The 25,370-nt window shown below is 41.0% G+C and overlaps 1 protein-coding gene and 1 pseudogene across 1 annotated transcript in view; both read right to left on the reverse strand.

The window, feature by feature from the left end:
- The window catches only part of CSPP1 (centrosome and spindle pole associated protein 1), a 136,276-nt gene that overhangs the window by 7,845 nt on the left and 103,061 nt on the right, over positions 1–25,370 (reverse strand). The window contains 6 exon segments of the mRNA XM_017896307.1: positions 1,307–1,416; positions 13,056–13,091; positions 13,094–13,118; positions 15,254–15,300; positions 17,528–17,668; positions 20,838–20,977. Coding sequence (XP_017751796.1) covers positions 1,307–1,416; positions 13,056–13,091; positions 13,094–13,118; positions 15,254–15,300; positions 17,528–17,668; positions 20,838–20,977 — 499 coding nt within the window.
- On the reverse strand, positions 5,410–7,346 carry LOC108544900 (nucleophosmin pseudogene; annotated as a pseudogene).

A 25,370-nucleotide genomic window follows, 5' to 3' on the forward strand; every position in this document is an offset into this window, starting at 1 on the left:
AAAAGGCAAAAGGATTTGAATAGACATATCTTCTAACAAAATATACAACTGGCTAATAAGCACATGAAAAGATGTTCAATGTCATTAGAGAAACGCAACTCAAAACCACCATGACACTACTTTACACTCAATGGCTAAAATCAAAAGACACTAAGTGATGGCCAGGATACAGAGAAATTACAACCTTCATACACTGATGATGGGAAGGTAAAATGGTACAGCCACTTTGGAAAACAGTCTAGTACTTCTCAAAATGCTAAATACAAAGTGTCCATATAACCCAACTATTTTCCTCCTAGCTATATATATTCAAGAGTAATAAAACATCAAAAACTTGTACATGAACATTAATAGTATCCATAAGAGCTAAAAAGTGAACACAACCCAAATATCTATTAATTGTTAAATGGATAAACAAAATGTGGGATACTAATACAGTGGAGAATTATTCATCACTAAAGAGGCATCAGTACTGGCACATGCTACAACATGAATGACCTTCAAAAGAAGACAGACAAATCCAGTCACAAATAACCATAGAGTGTATGATCTCATTTATATTAAATGTCTAGAAAAGGCACATCTAAGTAGAATGGTGGTTGCCTAAGGCAAAAAGCAAAGCTATTTTCACCTGGTAATGCTGTACATATAATAACGCTAATAGCATCTGTTACTTGGTGAGAGCTCTCTGCATACATGGGTCAGTGCTAAATGCTTCACATTAACTGTATCTTAATGTCATATAAAAGGAAACACACACAGAGTTTAAGAAATTGCCCAAGCTGCCTACCCAACAAGGAGGTGACATTGTTGGGACATAAACTCCAAAGCCTCTACTTTTTACTGGCTATACCGTAAAGCTGGGGAGCAGAGTGAGGAGAACATGGGTTTGAATCTCAGCCTTCTTGCCCATATGACCTTGGCAAGTCATTTGACTGAAATGAAGATGACGTCTATATCACAGAATTAGGTTATTATGAGGCTTTTTGATAAATGGCATCAGTTCCTTCTTGTGCCTCTCTGAAATCCATATATTCTGCAGGAGAAGGAAGGTTGGGATGCAGAACTACTTACAGCCACCCCAGGAGACAAGAAAATACTATTATTATCTGGAAGAAGCCAAAGCAGCAGAATTCAATAGCTACCCAAGGTCATCCAGTCAAGGCTGAGCCTAGATTCAGACCCATGTCTGAATTTCAAGCAAGTGCTCTTTCTTTATGGGGCCACACAGATTTAGCATGGGTCAGAACCCAGACCTCTCATTCTTCTAAGTTGAAAAGGGGGAGAAAAGAAGTTTCATACACACAATGTCTACTCCTTTCCATTTGTTCCTCCTGCGCTCCCGTGCAGAGGGCAACTGTGATGGTGGGGGGAGGACGTCATCTTCAATGGCAGGATATGTCTCACCGTAAGCACCTAAGAGGACCCCAAAAAGCAGAAGGAGTCTTAATACCGCTTCAAATCTTACCCAGAGCTAAACCAAGAGCCTGTCTTTTAATTACATTTTGCTTACAATACCATGAAATACACTCAATTTAAGTGTACATACACAGTTTGGTGATTTTTTAAGTAAATTTACAGAGTTGTGCAATCATCACTTTAAAGTAGAGCATTTCCATCACCTTAAACAGCTCCTTTGTGCCCACTGGCAATCACTCCCCACTCCTACTTGCTGGCCCTGGGCAAACACTACTCTGTTTCAACAGATTTACCTTACCCAACACCAAACATAAATGGAATTCTACAACTTAATCTTATGTGTCTTTTCACTTAGCAATAAGGTGTATGAGATTCATCTGTGCTGTGCCATGTTTGTTTATTACATTTTACTAATACTCCATCATATGGATATATCATATTTTGTCTATGCATTTACTAGTAAATGGACATTTGCTAGTTACTAGCAATTATGAATAACACTGCTATGAACATTCACATTCAAGTTTTTGTGTGGACGTATCTTCTCACTTCTTTGGGTTACAGAACCAGAAATCAAATTGCTGGGTATTATGGTTAACTCTGTTCTGCATTTTGAGGAACTACCAACTTATTTACATTTTACATTTTAAGAAGGTTCCAATTTCCCCATATCCTCACCAACACTTGGTATTGTCGGTCTTTTTGCTTATAATCATTCAAGTGGACCGGTAGCTAATTTGACATGAACAAATAGCCTACAGCATCTACGGTAACCTCCACAGCTCCTTTGAAAAAAATTATACCTAAAGAAAAGTTAGAATAATACACATACTTAGAATCACCATTAGTTACTTTGCCAATTTCTATATATATTTGGGGGGATGCTGTTTTTGCCAAGCCACTTTGCTACACCAATACATTGGAGACATCATGGCATTTTGTCTCTAAATATTTCAGTGTGTACCCTCTAAGAACAAGGACTGGCTCCTACACTGCAAAAATCTAATTATAACATTCAGAAAATTTAACATTTATACAAAACTATCATCATTTAACGTACAATTGATATCCAATTTTCCAAATGTATACTGTATGGGTTTTTAACAATAGGAATGACTTTTATTGAATAAGATGTGGGGCTTTCTATAATTCTAAAATAAGTTTTGGGTCCTTCCATGCCTTTTCATGGTTCAGTAGCTCATTTTGTTTTAGCGCTGAAAAATATTGCATTGTCTGGATGTACCACACTTTATCCATTCACCTACTGAAAGACATCTTGGCTGCTTCCAAGTTTTAGCAATTATGAATAAAGGTGCTATAAATATCTGCGTGCAGGTTTCTTTATGGACAAGCTTTCAACTCCCTTAGGCAAATACCAAGGAGTATATATGCTGAACTGTATTATGTTTATTTTTGTAAGAAATTGCCACCCTGTCTTCCAAAATTGACTACAATTTTGCAGGCCCACCAGCAATGAATGAGAGTTCCTATTGCTCCAAAACCTTGCCAGCATTTGGTGTCAGTGTTTTGAATGCTGGCCATTCTAGCAGGTATGTGGTAGTATCTCATTTTATTTTATTTTATTTTATTTTATTTTATTTTGAGACGGAGTCTCACTGTCTCCCAGGCTGGAGTGCAGTGGCCGGATCTCAGCTCACTGCAAGCTCCGCCGCCCGGGTTTATGCCATTCTCTCGCCTCAGCCTCCCAAGTAGCTGGGACTACAGGCGCTCGCCATCTCGCCCGGCTAATTTTTTTGTATTTTTTTTTTTTTTAGTAGAGACGGGGTTTCACCATGTTAGCCAGGATGGTCTCGATCTCCTGACCTCGTGATCCGCCCGTCTCGGCCTCCCAAAGTGCTGGGATTACAGGCTTGAGCCACCGCGTCCGGCCTTGTATCTCATTTTAATTTACAATTCTCTAATGTGTTACCAGGCGGGTCCTTGTTCTTAGAACTCCCAAGATGGTGGCGGGCTGCTTCCAAGATGGTGGCAAGCCTCTTGTTCTCTGACCTGGGGTTCTTGGCCTCACAGATTCCAAGGAACGGAATCTTGGGCCATGCAGTGAGTGTTATAGCTCTTTTAGAAGCCAGGGGTCACAGAAGAGAACCATGGAACCCAGCGTCTAGTGTTCAGCTCGATTAGGACAAACCCAGGCACTTAGTCGTGCAGGAACAATGGTGAGCCTTTAGCCTGACTGGGAGCGGCAATGGGCGCCACCTCGCTGGATCAGAAGTGCACCGGATACCCTGCCAGATCAGGAGGGGTGGAAGTCAGAGGCGGGTCTGCGACGGCAGCAAACAACACTGGGGGACGGCAAGCGAAAGCTCAGCTCAAGCCGTAACAAACACGGACCAAAAGAGCATGCAGTTGCAAGATTTAATAGAGTGAAAACAGAGCTCCCATACAATGGGAGGGGACCCAAAGGGGGTTGCCACTCCCAGCTCCGATGCCTGGGTTTATATCCTGATCATTGTCCCTCCCCCTGTGCTCTCAGGTGATATATGATTTGACTATTTCTTAATCTCCTGCTTTAGCCTAATTTGTATTTTAGTGAGCCCTCTTTACTACCTGATTGGTTGGGTGTGAGCTGAGTTACAAGCCCCATGTTTAAAGGTGGGTGCAGTCACCTTCCCAGCTAGGCTTAGTAATTCTTAGTCGGCCTAGGAAATCCAGCCAGTCCTGTCTCTCAATAGCATCCTTACATAGTCTTATTATCTTTATGGTGATGTGTGGTGCAAGTCTTGCTCAATCTTTTAATCAGGTTTTTTTATTTTCTTTTTGTTGAGTTTTAAGATTTCTTTGTATATTTTGGATAACAGTCCTTTATCTGACATGTCTTTTGCAAATATTTTCTTAGTCTCTGTCCTGTCTTCTCATTCTCTTAATTAACAGTGTCTTTTATAGAGCAGAGCAGGTTTTTAATTTTTACAAAGTCCGGCTTATCAACTGTTTCTTTGGTTTTGTATCTAAAAGTCATCACCATACCCAAGGTCATCTAGATTTTCTGCTGTTATCGTCTATGAGTTTTTCAATTTAGCATTTTACATTTAGATGTAAGATCAACTTTGAGTTAATTTTTGTGAAGGGTGTAAGATCTGTGTCTAGGTTTATTTTTTCACATGCAGATGTCCTGCTGTCCCAGCATTATTTGTAGAAAAGACTGTCTTTTCTCCATCATAATACTGCCTTTGGTCCATTGTCAGTACTGCCTTTGGTCTTTTGTCAGAGATCAGCTGACTATATTTGCATGAGTCTATTTCTTTTTCTGAGACAAGGTCTTTCTCTGTTGCCCAGGCTGGAGTTCAGTGGTGTGCATAGCTCATGGCAGCCTTGAACTTCCAGGTTCAAGTAATCCTCCCACCTCAGCCTCCCAAATAGCTAGGACTTCAGGTATGTGCCACCACATTGGCTAATTTAAATTTTTTTTTTTTTTGGTAGAGACAAGGTCTTGCTTTGTTGCCCAGGCTGGTCTCAAACTCCTGGCCTCAAGTAGCCTCCCAAAGATGTGAGCCACTGTGCCCAACCTGCATAAGTCTATTTCTGGGCTCTATATTCCATTCAGCTGGTCTATTTGTCTATTCTTTCACCAATGCCACATTGTCTTGTTTATTGTAACTTTATCATAACTCTTGGAAGTCAGCTGTGACAGTCCTCAAACTCTGCTCTCTTTAAACATTGTGTTGGCTATTCTGGATCTTTTGCCTTTCCAAATGAACTTTAGAATCAGTTTGTTGTTATCCACATAATAACTTGCTGGGATTTTTATTGGGATTGTACTAAATCTATAGATCAAGTTGAGAAGACCTGACATCTTGACAATACTGAGTCATCCTGTGCATGGTCATGGAATATATCTCCATTTATTTAGTAGTCCTTCAATTTCATCAGTTTTGTAGTTTTCCTCAGGCAGTTCTAGATAGACAGATAGATAGATAGATAGATAGATAGATAGATAGATAGATAGACAGACAGACAGACAGACAGACAGACAGATAGATAGATAGATAGATAGATAGATAGATAGATAGACAGACAGACAGATAGATACCTACCTCAGTATTTCTTGGGGGAATGCTAATGTAAGTGGTATTGTGTTTTTAACTTCAAATTTCACTTGTACATTGCTGGCATATTGTTAAGTGCCTGAGTTTTATATATTAATCTTGTATCCCACAACTTTATCATAACTGCTTACTAGTTCCAGGAGTTTTTTAGTTGATTCCTTCAGATTTTCTATAGACAATCATATCATCTGTGAACAAAGACAATCCTATTTCTCCCTTTCCAATCAGTACACCTTTTATTTCCTTTTCTGCCTTACTGCTAATATTAGCTAGGACTTCCAGTATACTGTTAATCAGTGGTGAGAAAGGACATCCTGATCTTAGCAGGAAAGCTGCTAGTTTCTCATCATTATGATGTTAGCTGTAGGACTTTTGTAGATGTTCCTTATCAAGTTGCAGAAGTTTCCCCTCTATTCTGAGTTGGCTGAGTTACCATACATGGGTGGTAGACTTTAGGTTATCAGATTTGTGGGCACAGAGTTGTTCATGGTATTCTTGGACTATTTTGTTTTGTTTTGCTTTTTAATTAAAACACTGACGTTATTTCACATGTATATTTTTGTCTCCCCACCATTTCCATGTCTGACCACCACTACTACTTTGTCCTATCATGACATTCCACACATACTTAAAACCAAGCTAAGGGTGAAGTTGCATCTTTAAGAACTAAACAAGTATTGTGGACAACACATTCTTGGCAATGGAACATGGACAACACTTATCAAACACGGTAGGGAAAGTTCTCACTCTGCATTATAAAAAGGACAGCCAGATTTCAACTGTTAAAGAAATGAAATAAGATGGAAAATTTTTAACAAATTCCTTAAACTATTTTCTTAAAGAGACTTCCTCCCCTGCCAGAGATCTTGAATAGCCTCCTGATCAATCATCCAGAAGCAATTCTTCACATAATTAATGAACTTGGCTTCCACTTTGGGAAAAGAACCACCTTTTCTATACTTGCTTGCATTTTGCTTTAATGTCTTCTACAGAACTAAGTCCTTTTGGTGTTTTAGAGTTTTTTCCTGTTTTTTGAAGGATTCTTGTCCTGTTGATCTTGGTGTTGATGATGCTTTTGAGTCTTTTCCATTCTGATTTGACTTTTGTGCATTTATGGCTGAAGTATCTTATATAGATTTCTTCACTGGCGCTTTTTCTTCAGCTTCCTCATCATCAAAATCATCATCATCATCATCTTCATCTTCATTAGCAGCAAGTTTTACTTTTTTCTGTGGAACCCTGCTACCACCTCAGGGGCAGACTGCTTTCCAGATATACTTAAGAGTTTCACATCCTCCTCCTCTTCATCTTCTGACTCTGCATCTTCCTCCACAACTACTAAGTGCTATCCACTAATATGCACTGGCCCTGAACCACACTTCAACCATAAGAGCACTGGTGGTGTGATTTCAAAGCCCCCAAGGGAAACCATTGGCTGTACAGACATTTTCAAAGTTGCCAGTGTTACCTTTAATTGGACTGCCTTTGTAATGCATTGCTTCTGCTTCAATAATGTGCAATTCATCCTTTACACCAGCACCAGCCCCTTAACTGAACGTTCTTAAAGATAACTGGTGCTCATTTTCATCATTATCTACCTTAAAGTGATAATCTTTGTCAGCCTTTAGTTCACAACCGAAAAGATAGTTCTGGGGCCTCAGGACTCATGTCCATATCCATCAAATCTTCCATCGGTGGTGGCACCCACTTAGGTGGGAAAGAAGGTGGACAGAGATAAATGACCACTACTCAAGAGAACAGCCAAGCAGAACGGAATCACACCAGGATCTTGGACTATGTTTTTTGTTTTGTTTTGAGACGGAGTCTTGCTCTGTTGCCCACGCTAGAGTGCAGTGGCGCGATCTCAGCTCACTGCAAGCTCCACCTCCCGGGTTCATGCCATTCTCCTACCTCAGTCTCCTGAAGAGCTGGGACTACAGGTGCCCGCCACCACGCCTGTTTTTTTTGTTTTTTTTTTTTTGTTGTTGTTGTTGTTGTTTTTGGTATTTTAGTAGAGACGGGGTTTCACCATGTTATCCAGGATGGTCTCGATCTCCTGACCTTGTGATCCACCCGCCTAGGCCTCCCAAAGTGCTGGGATTACAGGCTTGAGCCATCGCGCCCAGCCAACTATGTTTTTAATGTTCGTGGGACCTGTAGTGATATGTCCCCCAACCTTTTTTTTTTGGACAGAATCTCGCTCTGTCACCCAGGCTGGAGTGCAGTGGCACGATCTCAGCTCACTGTAACCTCCATCTCTTGGTTCAAGCAATTCTCCTGCCTCAACCTCCCAGATAGCTGGGACTACGGGCACGCGCCACCATGCCCAGCTAATCTTTATGTTTTTAGTAGACACCCGGTTTTGCCAAGTTGACCAGACTGGTCTCGAACTCCTGACCTCAGGTGATCCACCCACCTCAGCCTCCCAAAGTGCTGGGATTACAGGTGTGAGCCATGCCCAGCCAGATATGCCCTGTCTCTGATATTAGTAATTTGTGTCTTCTCTCTTATTAGCTTGGCTAGAGGCTTACTGATCTTCTCAGAAATAACTCTTGGTTTCACTGATTTTCTCTATTGATTTCCTGTTTTCAATTGCACGGATTTTTGCTCCAATTTTTATTTCTCTTCTTCTGCTTACTTTGGATTTAATTATTTTCTAATTTTCATATGTGGAAGCTTAGAATACTGATTTTAGATCTTTCTACTTTTCTTCATGCATACAGTCAATGTTATAAATTTGAGTATCTTAACAATTTACCAATTTTTGGCCGGGCGCAGTGGCTCACACCCATAATCCCAGCACTTTGGGAGGCCGAGGCAGGTGGATCACCTGAAGTCAGGAGTTCGAGACCAGCCTGGTCAACATGGTGAAACCCCATCTCTACTAAAATACAAAAATTAGCCAGGCGTGGTGGCAGGCGCCTGTAGTCCCAACTACTCGGGAGGCTGAGGCAGGAGAATCGCTTGAACCCGGGAGGCGGAGGTTGCAGTGGGCCAAGATCATGCCATCACGCTCCAGCCTGGGGACAACGGCGAGACTTTATTTAAAAAAAGAAAAATTACCAATTTTTAAAACTTATACATAGTCTGGCTTATCAGTTATTTCTTTCATAAATTATGACTTTGGTTTTGTATCTAAAAGTCACCACCATACCCAAGGTCGTCTAGATTTTCTGTTGCTATCTTCTCTGAGTTTTAGAGTTTGGCATTCTACATTTAATTGAATGCATACATTAGGAAAGTAGAAAGACAAGTGTTATTTCTGCTACCTCCTACAAATTGAGAAGTTGTATTTTCATTTTCATTTAGATCAAGTTATTTTAAAATGTATTTTCATATTTTTTCTCTGACCCATGAATTATTTAGACATGTGGCATTTAATCTCCAAAGTATTTGGAGATTTTTCCAGCTATCTTTCTGTTACTGATTTCTAGTTTATTTCCATTGTGGTCTGGGGACACATATTGTGTGATTTATCTTCTTTTATATCTGTTAAAGTTTGTTTTCTTTCCCAGATTGTAATCTGTCCTGGTGAATGTTCCATGTGACCCTGAGAAGAGTATGTGTTCTGCTGTTGTTAATGAAGGTGTCTTTTGACGTCCATTATATCCAGTTGGTTGACGGTGTTGCAGAACTCAACTATGTCCTTACTGATTTTCTGCCTTCATGCCTCTGTCCATTTCTGATAGAGAGGTGTTAAAAATCTCTAACCATAATAGTGGATTCATCTATTTCTCCTTGCCATTCTTTCGCTTTCTGACATGTATTTTGACACTCCATGGTTAGGCATCTAAACGTTAAGAGCTAAAACTATATATAAAACTCTTAGAAGAAAGCATATGAGGAAAGCTTCATGGTATTGGATTTGGCAATGATGTCTTAGATGTGACACCAAAAGCACAGGCAACAAAAGCAAAGATAAATTGGACTGTACCAAAGTTAAAAGCTCCTATGTATCAAAGGACACAACCAACAGAGTGAAAAGGCAACCCACTATGTCGAAAACATTTGCAAATCATGTATCTGATAAGGGGTAAGATCCAGAATAGATTAATAAAGAACTTCCACAACTCAATAACAACAAAAAATATCTGATTTTAAGAATTAGAAAAGGTCTTAAATAGATGTTTCTTCAAAAATGATTTACAATTAGTAAGCACATGTAAAGATGTTCAACATCACTAATTATTACAGAAATGTAAGTCAAAACCACAATGAGATGCCACCTCACACCTATAAAGATTGCTACTATTCAAAAAACAAAGTAATAAGTGTTAACAAGGATGTAGAGAAATCAGAACTTTTGTGCACTGCTGGTAGGAATGTAAAATGGTGCAGCTGCTGTGGAAAACGATGTGGTGAGACTTCAAATAATTAAAAATAGAATTACTATATGATCTAGCAAATGCTATCTGTTAGTGTATACCCAAAAGAACTGAAAGCAGTGACTCCAACAGCTAATTGTATACCTGTTCGTAGGAGCATTATTCACAACAGCCAAAAGGTGAAAGCCACTCAAGTGTCTACTGACAGATGAATGGATAAACAAAACACGGTACATACATACAATGGAATATTATTCACAGCATAAAAAGGGAAATCTGGCTGAGTGCGGTAGCTCACACCCGTGATCTCAGCACTTTGGGAGGCTAGAGTTGGAGGATCACTTACGCTCAAGAGTTCGCGACCAACCTGGGCAACATGGTGAAACCCTGTCTCTACAAAAAATACAAAAATTATTTGGGCATGGTAGTGAGTGTGTGCTTGTAATCTCAGCTACTTGGGAGGGTGAGGTAGGAGAATCATCTGAGCACAGGGAGGTCAAGGCTGCAGTGAGCCATGATCACACCACTGCACTCTAGCCTGCGTAGCAAGGGAGACCCTGTCTCTAAGGGGAAAAAAAAGAAAATCTGACACATGCTATAACATGGATAAACCTCACAGACGTTATGTGAAGTGAAATACGCCAGTCCTCAAAGGATAAATACTGTATGATTCCACTTACATGAGGTCCTAGAGTAGTCAAATTTATGGAGATGGAAAGTAGAATGTTAGATGCCAGGGGCTGGAGGGAGAGGGCAATGGGGAATTACTGTTTCATATGAAGAGTTTCTATTTTCTTTTCTTTTCTTTTCTTTTTTTTTTGAGATGGAGTCTCGCTCTGTCGCCCAGGCTGGAGTGCAGTGGCCGGATCTCAGCTCACTGCAAGCTCTGCCCCCCAAGTTTACGCCATTCTCCTGCCTCAGCCTCCCAAGTAGCTGGGACTACAGGCACCCGCCACCTCACCTGGCTAGTTTTTTGTATTTTTTAGTAGAGACGGGGTTTCACCGTGTTAGCCAGGATGGTCTCGATCTCCTGACCTCGTGATCCGCCCGTCTCGGCCTCCCAAAGTGCTGGGATTACAGGCTTGAGCCACCGCGCCCGGCCAGAGTTTCTATTTTCAAGATGAGTTCTGGAGATGGATGATAGTGGTGGTTGCACAATAGAAATACTTAATGCCAGTCAACTGTACACTTTAAAATGGTTAAAATGATAAATGTTATGTTTATGTGTGTTTTACAATTTAAAAAACCCTACTTTTTAAAAATAATGCACTGAAACCACCAACTTTACATTCCTTAGAGCAGTGGTTAACACAGCCATGACTTATGCAGCATTTGCAGTCACTGTTAACCGTAAAGACTGCTGTATCTTTGTTCTAGTGTCATGCAATACTCCAACACACCATCTTGAATAGCCCAGACCATCTTCACTGTTAGGAAGGATAGGTCTCATTTCCCTGACAAGCAATCTTCCCATCCCTGTCTCCTGCTGGTTTTATTTTCCTTCTCTCCCCAGTGCATCTTCCTTGGAAAGGAAAATTCATTAAAAAAAAAAAAAAAACCAGGTACAGTGGCTCATGTCTGTAATCCCAGCACTTTGGGAGGCTGAGGCAGGAGGATCCCTTGAGTCCAGGTGTTTGAGATTAGCCTGGGCAACACAGGGAGACCTCATCTCTACAAAAAATAAAAAAGATAACTGGGTATGGTAGTACATGCTGTAGTCCCAGCTACTGGGGAGGCTGAGATGGGAGGAGCACTTGAGCCCAGGAATTTGAGGCTGTAGTGAGCAATGATTATGCTGCTGCACTCCAGCCTGGGCGACAGAGCAAGACCCTGTCTCAAAAACAGCAACAACAACAACAAAAAACCATTAAGAGAAAAATATAAGTTAATTTGGAATTTTATCACATGAAAATCTAAAGTAATTGGCCTGAAATATAGCTTATATGTAGACTAGATCATTCCCTGACGGCCCTAGGATAGCAGAAACACTCATGATCAGAGTACATAATCCTAAGTGTATACTACTTTAAGAAAAAAGATCCCATGGTACCTTTACTTATCTTCTGAAGACTAAATAAAATAGTCTTATGACTTTTTTGACTGAAATATTAAGATAACTGTAAATAGATTAAAATAATTAAGGTACACACACAGGTATAAGAAATAGTAGAGATTCCCTATACATTTTGTCCAATTTCCCCCAATGGTAACATTTTGCAGAACTCAAGTATAATCTCATAACCAGGATATTGATACTGATACAACCCACAGATTCCAATTTACTATCTTACCAATACCCATTTGTGTGTTTTTATGTGTGTATTAAGATCTATTATTATTTTTTTATTTCCCATTTACATGTGTGTACGTACCCCTGCAACAAGTTGTTACACAGTTCCCAAACCACAAGGATCCCTCTTCTTGCCCTTTTATAACTATATACACCTCTCCCTATCCCTCAACCCCTGGCAACCACTAATCTGTTCTCAATTTCTTAATTCTGTAATTTCAAAAATGTTATGTAAATGGAATCATACAGTAAACGTATTGGGATTGTCTTTTTTGCTCAGACTATTTCCCTGAAGAGTCATCCAAGTTCATCCAAGTTTCAAAACTTTGTTCCTTTTTATTGCTGACTGGTATTCCATGGCGTGGATGTACCAGAGTTTGTTTAACCATTCATTTACTGAAGGACATCTGGGCTGATTCCAGCATTTGGCATTAGAAATGAGGCTGGGCTGGGCGCGGTGGCTCAAGCCTGTAATCCCAGCACTTTGGGAGGCCGAGACAGGAGGATCACGAGGTCAGGAGATCGAGACCATCCTGGCTAACATGGTGAAACCCCGTCTCTACTAAAAAATACAAAAAACTAGCCAGGTGAGGTGGCAGGTGCCTGTAGTCCCAGCTTACTCGGGAGGCTGAGGCAGGAGAATGGCGGGAACCCGGGAGGCGGAGCTTGCAGTGAGCTGAGATCCGGCCACTGCACTCCAGCCTGGGCGACAGAAATGAGGTTGTTATGAACATTCATGTACAGGTGTGTCAACTATTCCTAAGACTTTTAAAGTTCATTTCAGTAATTGTGATTTTGAAAACTTTGCAAGGAATATCTGATGATTACTCATTAAAACAGAAAAAAGAATATTCCTTTTTTTTAACTACCTTGTACAACAAATACAGTACTGGTTTTTAAGTATGGAGAAAGGTTTAATATTTAAATATATAGCCTTAATAAAATAAATATACTCACCAATAAAAGCACTATCAGATTCCAATAATGAGTTTTCAAGAAATCACTAGTGTCATCTCTGGGCTAAAAGAAACATGTTTCAATGACTATTTTATTAGTTTTGTGTGGAAAACAACAAATTTGTACTAAGAAGAGGCACAAGTTTCCACATTGTTCTCCCTAAAAGCAGAAGAGGATGGGGAGAGGTAGGACTGACTACATTCCAATGCTCAGAAAATACTGGAAAGCCTTAACACACACAATTCCCATGAAGACGGTGATAGCAACGCAGGACAGTATCTCTCTAGGCTACAGATTCTACAAGCTCACACATTTACTCCCTAACTCCATTCCTTCCTGCCCCTTTATGGTTGAAGTCAAATAAAAGGATCACATTATGACTGATGGAAAATATAATAGAGTATGAAGCAAAGACCCCAATTAAACATTAAGTCTTTAAGCCACTGCCAAGATTCATTCATTCGAATTTCCATAAACCTGTATAGCCCACTTACTATTTCTTTCATGCTAGGAACTGGGGATACAAAGATGAATTAAAAGTTTCTGCTCTGGAGTAGATCACAGTGTCATAGGAGAGAGGGGGGTATACTCTCAGATTATGACAGCCCTATGTGACACCTATTGTCACAATGATGCAGCACAGACGCAGTGGAGCACATATTATAGTAAGGAAAAAAAATGCTAGGATTGGGCTTATTATAATGAGCTCCCAAATGAGAGAAAACTTAAATTTACATATAGAGAATTTTGCAGTACAGAATAATAATCACCAACATGTCAGAAGGAACCTAAAGTCATCCAACTCCACCTACCTGCACCTTCTTAGCAGATTTCTGGGCTTTATTAAGACACTCCAGCAAAGAGCTGTCCATTAATTTTTAAGGCAATGAATTACACTGATGCACTGCATTCATTATCAGAAAGTGAGCTTGTCTCTTGCCTAAATTACTGCAATAGCCTCCTGCCCCACTCAGTCTAAATGCACAGCAGTCAGTAGATCAAGTAAAAACCTCAAGCAGATCATGTCACTCCTCCACTTAAAGACCCTGGCAGCTTCTCATCACATGCACAAGTGTCAAAGGCAAAGCCCCAGAATGGCCCCCAAGGCCCTGCTGCCTCACCTCGTCACCCCCTGCCCCATGTGTCCAACTGGCCCTTGCTCATGGCTCTCCCACTGCTCCTTACATGCACTAGGCCAGCTCCCACTGGGGCCTCTTCCTGGAATGTTCTTCCTCCAGAAGTTCCCCCACATTTTCCATGGACACCTCCCTGGTGTCCTTACTCAAATGTTACCTACCCAGTGAGCCCCATGCCCACTGTATTTCCAACTATAAACCCTCCCACCCAGGATGCTCCAGCTGCCTTCTCTGCTGTTGTCTTCTCCACAGCACCATGATTTAACAAACTATTGATTTATTTGATTACTGTCTCTCCCTCCTTCTGCAATGTAAGCTGTCAGAGGGCAGGGATTTTTGTCTCTTTTGTTTACTCGTATACCCCGGCACCTAGAACAGTTTCTGGTCCATAGGAAATAATAAATATCTGTTGATTGAAAAGAGCTCATCCTGTCCCTTTATTCAGTCTTACACAAAAAGTGCCCCCCTTAGGATACAGGTGGGTGTTATCATTCTCTGTTCCCTCCCTTTGCTTATTTTCTCTGTAGACCTCAACACTATTTCCATAACAGACTCCCACTCCCACTACTGCTCATGCTAATGACAGCAAACACTCACACTGCACTCATCATGGGCCAGGCCTGCTGTAAGGGCTTTTAATATATTATCTCAGTTCTAACAACAGCACTTGAGCTATTTTTATTTATTTAATAAACACATATAAAATTTATATGCCAGGCCTGTTTCTAAGTACCTTGCAAATATTAATTTAAGTACTATTATCCTCATTTTACAGATTAGGAAGCTGAGGCATAAAGACATTAAATAACTTGCCTTAAGTCACGCAGCTAAAAATAGACTAACTGGAACAGCCTAGTGCTAGAATCTTGTTCTTAGCCATTACAATATGTTTTCTCTATATATTATACTAACACTTCTCAAGCTATCCACTTTACTGATAAGACTTACGTTCTTAATTCAATATTCCTGAATAATTCAAAATTTGAATTACTTGATCATCATATGCCTATAGAGTTTTAATCCCCAAAAAACTAACTTGAAAAATTGTAACTGGTTGCTTACCATTCTTTGCTCTCGTACTTTAGCACTTGGGATGGCATCTAAGTCAACTGTAGTCAATGAAGAACAAAAGCAAATTAAAAGGTCAGAAATTGCTTACTATATAAAATTAAATTTTAGAATATCTTTTTGACTAGCTCTCTACTGTAAATTACTTTTCAACTATCACACTTCAGAATATTTTAAAGATATCACTTATTAATAAACATAACCCTGCATCCATTCTAGCTGCATAAAATTCTCCCATTCACATGAATGAACATAACAAGTAAAATCACTGCAAACGTAAAACTAATGCCAACAGAAAAAGAAAATGATCAATGCAGGATCCTTCACCATCTTGTCAGATTTCTACAGTCTGTAGAAAGTTGTTGCATGGAGTTAAATAGGAGCTCCCTCACATGGAACTGAAATAAGCTCAATTCCAGGCACTTAGTTCCCGAAGCAAAGATCTTGGATCAGGTATCCCAAAGCCCCAAAGCCTCTCCAATATGACCAGTCTTCCTATGTGTTCCTGTGAATAGTACATTTTGCCCTTTTTAGATACTGCCTTTGAGAATAACAAGTTGCCAATGATAGCCTGTATTCCTTCTCCTATATTTTAATAGACATATTTGTGATTGTTTACAGTGAGGACATATTCTTTTTTTTTTTTTGAGACAAAGTCTCACTCTGTTGCCCAAGCTGGAGTGCAGTGGCACGATCTTGGCTCTCTGCAACCTCCACCTCCCGGGTTCAAGCGATTCTCCTGACTCAGGCTCTAGAGTAGCTAGGACTACAGGCACACGCCACCATGCCCAGCTAATTTTTGTATTTTTAGTAGAGACGGGGGTTTCACCATGTTGGCCAGACTAGTCTTGAATTCCTGACCTCATGATCTGCCCACTTCGGCCTCCCAAAGTGCTGCTATTACAGGCGTGAGCCACCACGCCCAGTCAGTGAGATCATATTCTTATGAATTAGGTCATCATAGTGTCTACTGGCAGTCGGGGGGTGGCTACTGTGGGAGATAGATACCCTCAGTGCCCAAATGTACCTGTATGCACCTGGGGACTACTTTTGGGCTAATCAGTCTAAGATACCAAAATCCTACAAGATCAGACCATTTTGAGACTAAAGAAAAATGCCACCAGACTGGGTACAAAGGTTGAAGAATGTACTTGCTTCTCTCCTCTCTCCAGCTGATACACCTACTGCTTATCCTAGAATTAGGCTTATTCTGTCACAGGGCTATGAGGCTGTTATTAAAAATTCTGTACCAGATGAAGGGAAGACGATCCCTATACATATGTTTATTAAAGTCTTACCTATGATCTGGGCCTAAAGTGCTGCATCACTTACTCCTATGATGCTATCTCAAAAAAGCTTCCTCAGATTCTGCAAGTCAGACCAGCCTCCCAAGATAGGGTCTTAAATTTTCTTAAAAATAACTGGCAGGAGCATCCCTTCCATTCTTGTTATCTGATTGTTGTGTTTTCATTACTCATTTTCCATGGTTAACCTCGATGGCCTGAAAGCTGGTGAAATACAGATGGGAAGGCCATGCAGTACACCTGGCTATCATCAGGCCCCATCAGTGCTCTCTGAGACAACTAGCCCCACTCTGCTTCTAGGTGCCCACCCACCCCAACCCAACGGCATCCTGGATTTCTTCTGTGCAATATTCATCACAGTTATACTTCTTTAGCATCTAACTTCTCCAACAAAATATAACCTCCTCAAGAGCAGCAGCATATGTCATTAATCACCATATCCCTGGATACAGGCCAGTACCTGCGCTCCTAGTAACCACTAAGTATCTTTCAATTGGTTGATTATACGAAAACATATTCATAGTCCAGTCTGATGCTTTGCACATTTTACACCACATCAAAACTTAAACACACTCACATCATAGTAGACAAATGCCTGACATGGCACAGTAGACAAATGCCCGACACATCATGACAGGGCACTGATATGTTTGCCTGGCACTCTTTCCTTTGGTTTCTAGTTCCTAATGCAGATGTCACCTAGCCTGGTCAAAGTATTCAATCCTCCTGGCTACAGTGAATGGCTGGGCCCCTGTCATGCATGAATACACCACCCTGGTGGAGCCACTCAGAGCCCTTTCTCATACTTCTTCTTTTCTGGTACTACAGACCAAACGGGCCCTGTGAGCATGGGGCTGCCAGTGAAGGGAGGATGCCTGGGACTGAAATCAACAGAAGAGATGCAGAAAGCCTACCGAAAAACAGCGTGCTAATACTATTTGACACAGCAATGATTATTTCTTACCTTTGGCACCTTCCTGCATTTTTATTCTGTTCAGCCTCTTCTGCTGCTCTCTTAGCAAGGCTTGCTGCTGAATCTCTAAGGTGTGATGATCTCTTGGAGGATCCGGGTACATAAATCTCAGATCAACTCGTGTTTCTGAATCTGGTATAAAAAATATGTTATATAACTAAGTTAAATGTTGTTTTCAAATGGGATTTTATAAAACTTCACTATAAGTAACATGAGTAACCTCATTTCAAAATCAAGGAAATGATATAAATAGTGAAACATCACTAAAGTCAAAGGACAGTAAATAGCCACAAAACTAAAGAACATGAAATTAATATTCTTTAATAAGTGCCTTTTCACAAACTTACCAACATAAGAAATAACCCAGAACAAGCGGTGGATGCTGCATTCTCCATCTCTACCTGTCCTAGCCCTGCCAGGATGCCACCCAGAACACAAACTACATGCAGGTATATCCAAGCAGATGGTCACATGGCTATGACTAAGGCAGCCATGAGACACTGTAAATCATGGCTGATCTCTAAAATATACTGGAAATGTGAAAAAATAATGTTACTGGCCAATTAATATTTTAGTCCTTACAAGTATCAAGCAGAAAGCAAGATAAACATAGACTGGCTGGAACTTGATGGGGAATGCCATTTCTGTTTTTTGTTTGTTTGTTTTTGTTTTTTGAGATGGAGTCTTGCTCTGTCGCCCAGGCTGGAGTGCAGTGGCACGGTCTTGTTCACTGCCAGCTGCACCTCCCGGGCTCACACCATTCTCCTGCCTCAGCCTCCTGAGTAGCTGGGACTATAGGCGCCCGCCACCACGCCTGGCTCATTTTTTGTATTTTTAGTAGAGACAGGGTTTCACTGTGTTAGCCAGGATGATCTCGATTTCCTGACCTCGTGATCTGCCTGCCTTGGCCTCCCAAAGTGCTGGGATTACAGGCGTGAGCCACCGCAGCTGGGGATTGCCATTTCTGAAGGAATTTATCTCTGTCACAATTCCATGAATATCCACTAACAAGAATAAATTTTGTTTTGTTTTGTTTTGTTTTGTTTTGAGACAAAGTATTACTCTGTCACCCAGGCTACAGTGCAGTAGCATGATCTCAGCTCACTGCAACCTCCACCTCCTGGGTTCAAGCAATTCTCCTGCCTCAGTCTCCCAAGTAGCTGGGACTACAGGTGCCCACCACTATGCCCGGTTAATTTTTTTTTTTGTAGTTTTTAGTAGAGATGGGGTTTCGCTATGTTGACCAGGCTGGTCTTGAGCTCCTGACTTTGTGATCCACCTGCCTCGGCCTCTCGAAGTGCTGGGATTACAGGCACTAGCCACTGTGCCCGGCCAAGAATAAAAATTTTTAAATCTTGAGAAGAAACATACAGTTCATACATATAAAAAGCCTTGAAAATATTATTCCCTTTGACTCACTAATTACACTGCTGGAATATAAATAAATGAGCCTAAATATATACACAGTTTTATGGTCCTAAATATGTATAAAGCTTTATGATCAGAAATTATCAAAAGAACAAAATAGTGAAAATGGCTAATAGCCATTTTCAGAAGTTAACAGAAGACTCTGGACACATAAACTTGGACTGGTCCCTGGCTTCACTGCTTCCAGACTCATTAAAAAACAATACCAACCACCAGGTCATTGGTGAATGAGGGCAAGATGTAGTAACACAGGGAAATGAATGGCTCAATTCTATGGCTTAAACCTTTTTGGTCTCAAGATCTTTTACACTCTTAAAATTGAGGACCCCAAAGAGCTTTACTTATGTAGTGACACACACACACACACACACACACACACACACACGCCATATTAGAAGTTAAAACTAAGAGATTCTTAAAACACAAGAATACACAAGGACACATTCTGCTAGCTTCAAAGAGATGAAATCATCACGTCATGTAGTCTCTGGCCAATCTGTATACACATGAGAGAGTAAGAATGAAAAATACAAATAATGTCTTAGTTTATAATACAAACAGTTTTGATTTCAGATCAAACTTCTCATGAGACCCACTGGATTAACATAATGCCTGGCAGATAGTAAGTAATCAACATATGATAGCATTAAAATAACTATGGTATACGTAATTGATAATACATGTAAATCTAGGTGAAAAACAATAGAGAAAATTAAATAAATAACACAATTTATCTTTTTTTTCTTTTAATTATGCTCAGAAAGACTAGAAAACATCCAAAATGATAATCGTACTTATATATAGGTAGTTTGATTAAGGTGATTTTTCCTTCTTACTATCTTTCTGTATTTTGAAAATTTGCTACAATAAACAGATATTACTTTCAAAAGGATAAAAAGCTTAAATTCCAGTTTTCTGGTCTAGGTCATTATGACCACACATCCCATAATCTGCCCCTTCTGCTCCAACACCTGCTCTGCTGAATATGCCTAAAGGAAAATTACACAACACACATTTTGGTTCCTCCACACATTCTCAGTCTCCCCAGGCCTCGTGTACCTTGGAATTTCCCTACTACTAAACTTTCTCTTCTATTCGTCCTAAGTGGCTACATCAAAGCTTCTCCTAACTCTTCCCTCAAATCCCCTAGATTTCCTCCTGCCTACCCAGGTGCCCTGCTCACTTCAACAATCACTCACCCTCTCCTAGAGCCTGAACCTCTTTCTCCTGCATAGCTCCTCACATTCACATTCTAAGGACTCTTCCAGCTCCTGATCCCTCTCCTTCCCCTTCCCTTTCCCAGCCAAGGGTCTTCTAAAAGTCTTATGCCTATTGTTTCCAATATCTTGTCTCCTAGTCAATCCTCATTCCAAAGTTAATCGGCAATCATTCCACTTAAAAAGCTCTAGCTGAGGTCACCAATGACCTCATCCAACTGACATTTTCTGGTATTCATCTTACACGATCCTGTCTCCTTGATACTCTTTCCGCTCAGGTTTCAGGATCGTACATTCTCCTGCTTCTCCTCCAGTCTCTCTGGCTTCTCCTCAGTATTTTTCATGAGCTCATCTTTGTCTGTCCATCCTCCATTAAATGCCAAGTTCCATTCTTCATACTAGTCTATGCAATCTCATCCATCCCAGACTTTAACACTATATGCTCTCCAAAAGAAAGCAGTTAGTCAAACTAAAGCTTCATCTACCAGACTGGTTAACTGAAGACCTAGAGAATACAGAAGTTTCATTTCATTTTAACTTAAAATACGTATAATAGATAAAATTCTACTTTAGAAAAGGGTACAAAATCTTTATAGATATTTAAATATGGGTAGAACACTTCTGCTACATCTTTAAAAGAGCAGCAATCTACTCACCTCTATCTTTCAGCTCATTAAAATCATGAATATTCTGAAAAGTGGCAGCGTCTAAGCCCTTAGGTGACTGTCTTCTGACAGGAGCTTGCAACCGATGTCTAGCCATATCAAATATATCCATGGGATTCCTTTCCCTTTTCCTATAGACAAATGACAAATTATAATATGTGCTTTATAGGAAAAATAGGTGAGTTCACATCTAATTCACTGTAAAAGAAATTTGGTCTCTTTCACCACATCATATTATTAAAGAATTATTCTAGGCCAGGTGCTGTGGCTCACATTTGCAATCCCAGCACTTTGGGAAGCAGAGAGGAGGACTCCTTGAAATCAGGAGTTCAATACCAGCCTGGCCTACAAAGCAAGATCCCCTCACTACAAAAAAAAAAAAAAAAATGAGGTCAGGCGTGGTGTCTCATGCCTGTAATCCAGCACTTTGGGAGGCCAAGACAGGTGGATCACTTGAGGTCAGGAGTTCAAGACCAGACTGGCCCATGTGGAGAAACCCCGTGTCTACTAAAAATACAAAAATTAGCTGGGTGTGATAGCGCACGCCTGTAGTCCCAGCTACTCGGGAGGCTGAGGCAGCAGAATCACTTGAACCCAGGAGGTGGAGGCTGCAGTGACCTGAGATCACACTGCACTCTGGCCTGGGCGACAGAGCAAGATACCATCTCAAAAAAAAAAAAAAAAAGTTGGCCGGGCATGGTGGCTCACACCTGTGATCACAGCACTTTGGGAGGCCAAGGCAGGCAAATCACCTGAGGTCAGCAGTTTGAGACCAGTCTGGGCAAAATGGTGAAACCCTGTCTCTACTAAAAATACAAAAATTAGTTGGGCATGGTGGTGTGTGCCTGTACTACCACCTACTCAGGAGGCTGAGGCATGAGAACTGCTTGAACCAGGGAGGAGGTGGCTGCGGTGAGCCGAGATCACACCACTGCACCCCAGCTTGGGTAACAGAGCGAGACTCTATCTCAAAAAAAAATAATAATAATAAGTCAAGCATGACGGTGTGTGCCTGTAGTCCTGGCTACTGCTGAGACGAGAGGATTGATTGAACCCAGGAGGCCAAGGCTGCAATAAGCTGTGATCATGCCACTGCACTCCAGCCTGGACAACAGAGGAAGACTCTCTCTTTTTTTTTTTTCTGAGACACAGTCTCACTCTGTTGCCAGGCTGGAGTGCAGTGGCGTGATCTTGGCTCACTGCAACTTCTGCCTCCCGGGTTCGAGCAATTCTCCTGCCTCAGCCTCCTGAGTAGCTGGGACTACAGGAGCGCGCCACTAGGCCCAGCTAATTTTTTTGTATTTTTAGTAGAGATGGGATTTCACCATGTTGGCCAGGATGGTCTCTATCTCTTGACCTCGTGATCTCGGCCTCCTGAAGTGCTGGGATTACAGGCATGCGTGAGCCACTGCACCCGGCCCTCTGTCTCTTAAAAAAAAAAATTGGCTGGGCATGGTGGCTCACACCTGTAATCCCAGCACTGTGGGAGGCTGAGGTGGGTGGGTCACGAGGTCAGGAGATCAACACCATCCTGGCTAACACAGTGAAACCCTGTCTCTACTAAAAAATACAAAAAATTAGCCGGGCGTGGTGGCACATGCCTATACTCCCAGCTACTCAGGAGGCTGAGGCAAGAGAATGGCATGAACCCAGGAGGTGGAGCTTGCAGTGAGCCGAGATCGTGTCACTGCACTCCAGCCTGGGCGACACAGCAAGACTCCGTCTAAAAAAAAAAAAAATTACTCGGATAGCTCTATTATTAGTTCGATTTACCTTAAAATATAGCATATTTATGACGCCACTGAAATTTTTCAAAATCATCAGATGTAAGATACCTTATTACAAGAATAGAATGATTCAGCTTTACTTTAAAATGTTCATGGAAAAAATAAACTGTTCATGGAGTATGAAGATCACAGTCTCTGAGGTCAGAGAAACTGAGACTCAGACCAGCTCTGTTATTTATTAGCAGTTTGACCTCGATTTCATCATCTGTAAAATGCAGATGCCTATCCCTTATAGTCTTATTGTGAACAACAGAATTAAAATTTTTTTTTTTTTTTGAAAGACTCTTGCTCTCTTGCCCAGGCTGGAGTACAGTGGCACAATCTCAACTCACTGCAACCTCCACTTCCCGTTTCAAGTAATTCTCCTGCCTCAGCCTCCCAAGTAGCTGGGTCTATAGGCACGCATTACCACACTCAGCTTCGGCTAATTTTTTTTTTGCATTTTTAGTAGAGACAGGATTTTGCCACGTTGGCCACACTGGTCTCGAACTCCTGACATCAGGTTATCCGCCCACCTCAGCCTCCCAAAGTGCTGGGATTACAGGGGTGAGCCACCATATCGGGTCAGAATTAAGATAAATTGTATACTGTTAAGTATCTAGTATAGTATCTGACATGCATTAGATAATCAATAAATTACCTTCCCCTCAACCTAAAACAGAAATCACACATAGAAATATGGTAATAGGCAGGGCCCTGTGGCTCACGCCTATAATCCCAGCACTTTGGGAAGCAGACGTATTGCTTGAGCTCAGGAGTTTGAGACCAGCCTGGGCAATATGGAAAAAACCCTGTCTCCACTAAAAAATACAAAAATTAGCCAGGTGTGGTAGCCTGCACCTGTAGTCCCACCTACTTGGGAGGCTGAGGCACTAGAATTGCTTGAATCAGGAGGCGGAGGTTGCTGTGAGCCAAGATCATGCCACTGCACTCCAGCCTGGGTGACAGAAAGAGACTCTGTCCCCAAAAAAAGAAAAAATATGGTACTGCCCGGGCACAGTGGCTCACACCTGTAATCCCAGCACTTTGGGAGGCCCAGGAAGGTGGATCACCTGAGGTCAGGAGTTTGAGACCAGCCTGACCAACATGGTGAAACCCTGTTTCTACTAAAAATACAAAAATTGGCCGGGCGTGGGGGTGGGCACTTGTAATCCTAGCTACTCAGGAGGCTGAGGCAGGAGAAACACCTGAACCCAGGAGGTAGTGGTTGTAGTGAGCCAAAGATCGTGCCATTGCACTCCAACCTGGGTGACAGAGCGAGACTCCGTCTCAAAAAAATAAAATTAAAAATAGAAATATGGTACTAATATGTAGTTCAACATGGGCATTATTCAGAGGACCCAACATTAACTTTACAATGGACTTTACAAGGAACTTGATACCTAACTAGTTAACTGATTCTTGGGGTACCTAGGAAATTAATAGATAGCAGGTAGTAAGGGAGTTTTCTGCCAGGGCTTTGAGGGACTGATGATAAGAGAGGGATGGTGTTTCTAGTTCTGAAAAAAAAAAAAAATACCTACTGCTGCTTCACTCAGCATTAGGTCTCCTCTATTTCTGAAAATGGAGCTCTAAGTTATGGTCATTATGAGGCTTAGTCATACTCCTCCCATCATTTCTTTATCATTAAATCTTCCCTAAGCACCAAGACAAGATAGCTGGGATCCCCACAGACAATACCCCTGCTCTACTGGAGTTTCCTTTTTGCAGCGGAGCATTCACTGGGGCCATAAAAGGACCCTGGTTAAGGCTGACAGAGACCTCTAATACCTAAGGTGAAAGGAACTCTATGGAGATTTATTACAATGCAAAATACTAAAAAGATGTCTAAGAGACCATTAAATTGGACTGCTGTCTAGTTTCTATTAATGCTAATAGTTAAATACACTGGTAAGTTAGGAAGTAGGTTATTAAATCTTCACATGTGAGCTACATCACATTTGTTTTGAGCCTAGCACATAATAGGAGTTGGATAATATGGCAAATTATTTAGTGAATACGAGATTCCTTTTGTACAAATATTCATGAAATTGCAATAAAGAACCAACTCTGAGATGTCTTTAATCAGAATATATATTAAAATTATTCCAAAGTAAATGTATTCAACCAATTCTTGCTAAATGATGATAAATGTAACATGTTTTATAACTTAAGTTAGAACTTAAGAGTCACAAAGACATATATTTATTTATTTCAAATACATACATTTATTTATTCTTCACTAGACTCTCAAGGGGTAGAAATTATCATGTATAATTTTCAAGTGAGAAAACTGAGGGACTGCTTGAGTACTCTTTCTTAAATCATATTGGTTTACCAAAAGAATTTATTAATGAAAAGAAAAATTAATAAAATGTCAAAAAACCATTAAACTGAATTAAATATGCATGTTTAGAAAATGGAAAGCTGCACAGTTAGGGCATTTATAACACTGTAAAAGTAAATATAGGCCGGGCGCGGTGGCTCAAGCCTGTAATCCCAGCACTTTGGGAGGCCGAGACGGGCGGATCACGAGGTCAGGAGATCGAGACCATCCTGGCTAACACGGTGAAACCCCGTCTCTACTAAAAAATACAAAAACAAAAACTAGCCGGGCGAGGTGGCGGGCGCCTGTAGTCCCAGCTACTCGGGAGGCTGAGGCAGGAGAATGGCGTAAACCCGGGAGGCGGAGCTGGCAGTGCGATGAGATCCAGCCACTTCACTCCAGCCTGGGCGACAGAGCGAGACTCCGTCTCAA

Source organism: Rhinopithecus bieti, unplaced genomic scaffold (genome assembly GCF_001698545.2).
Source record: "Rhinopithecus bieti isolate Rb0 unplaced genomic scaffold, ASM169854v2 scaffold_27306, whole genome shotgun sequence".
Classification (NCBI taxonomy): Eukaryota; Metazoa; Chordata; class Mammalia; order Primates; family Cercopithecidae; genus Rhinopithecus; species Rhinopithecus bieti.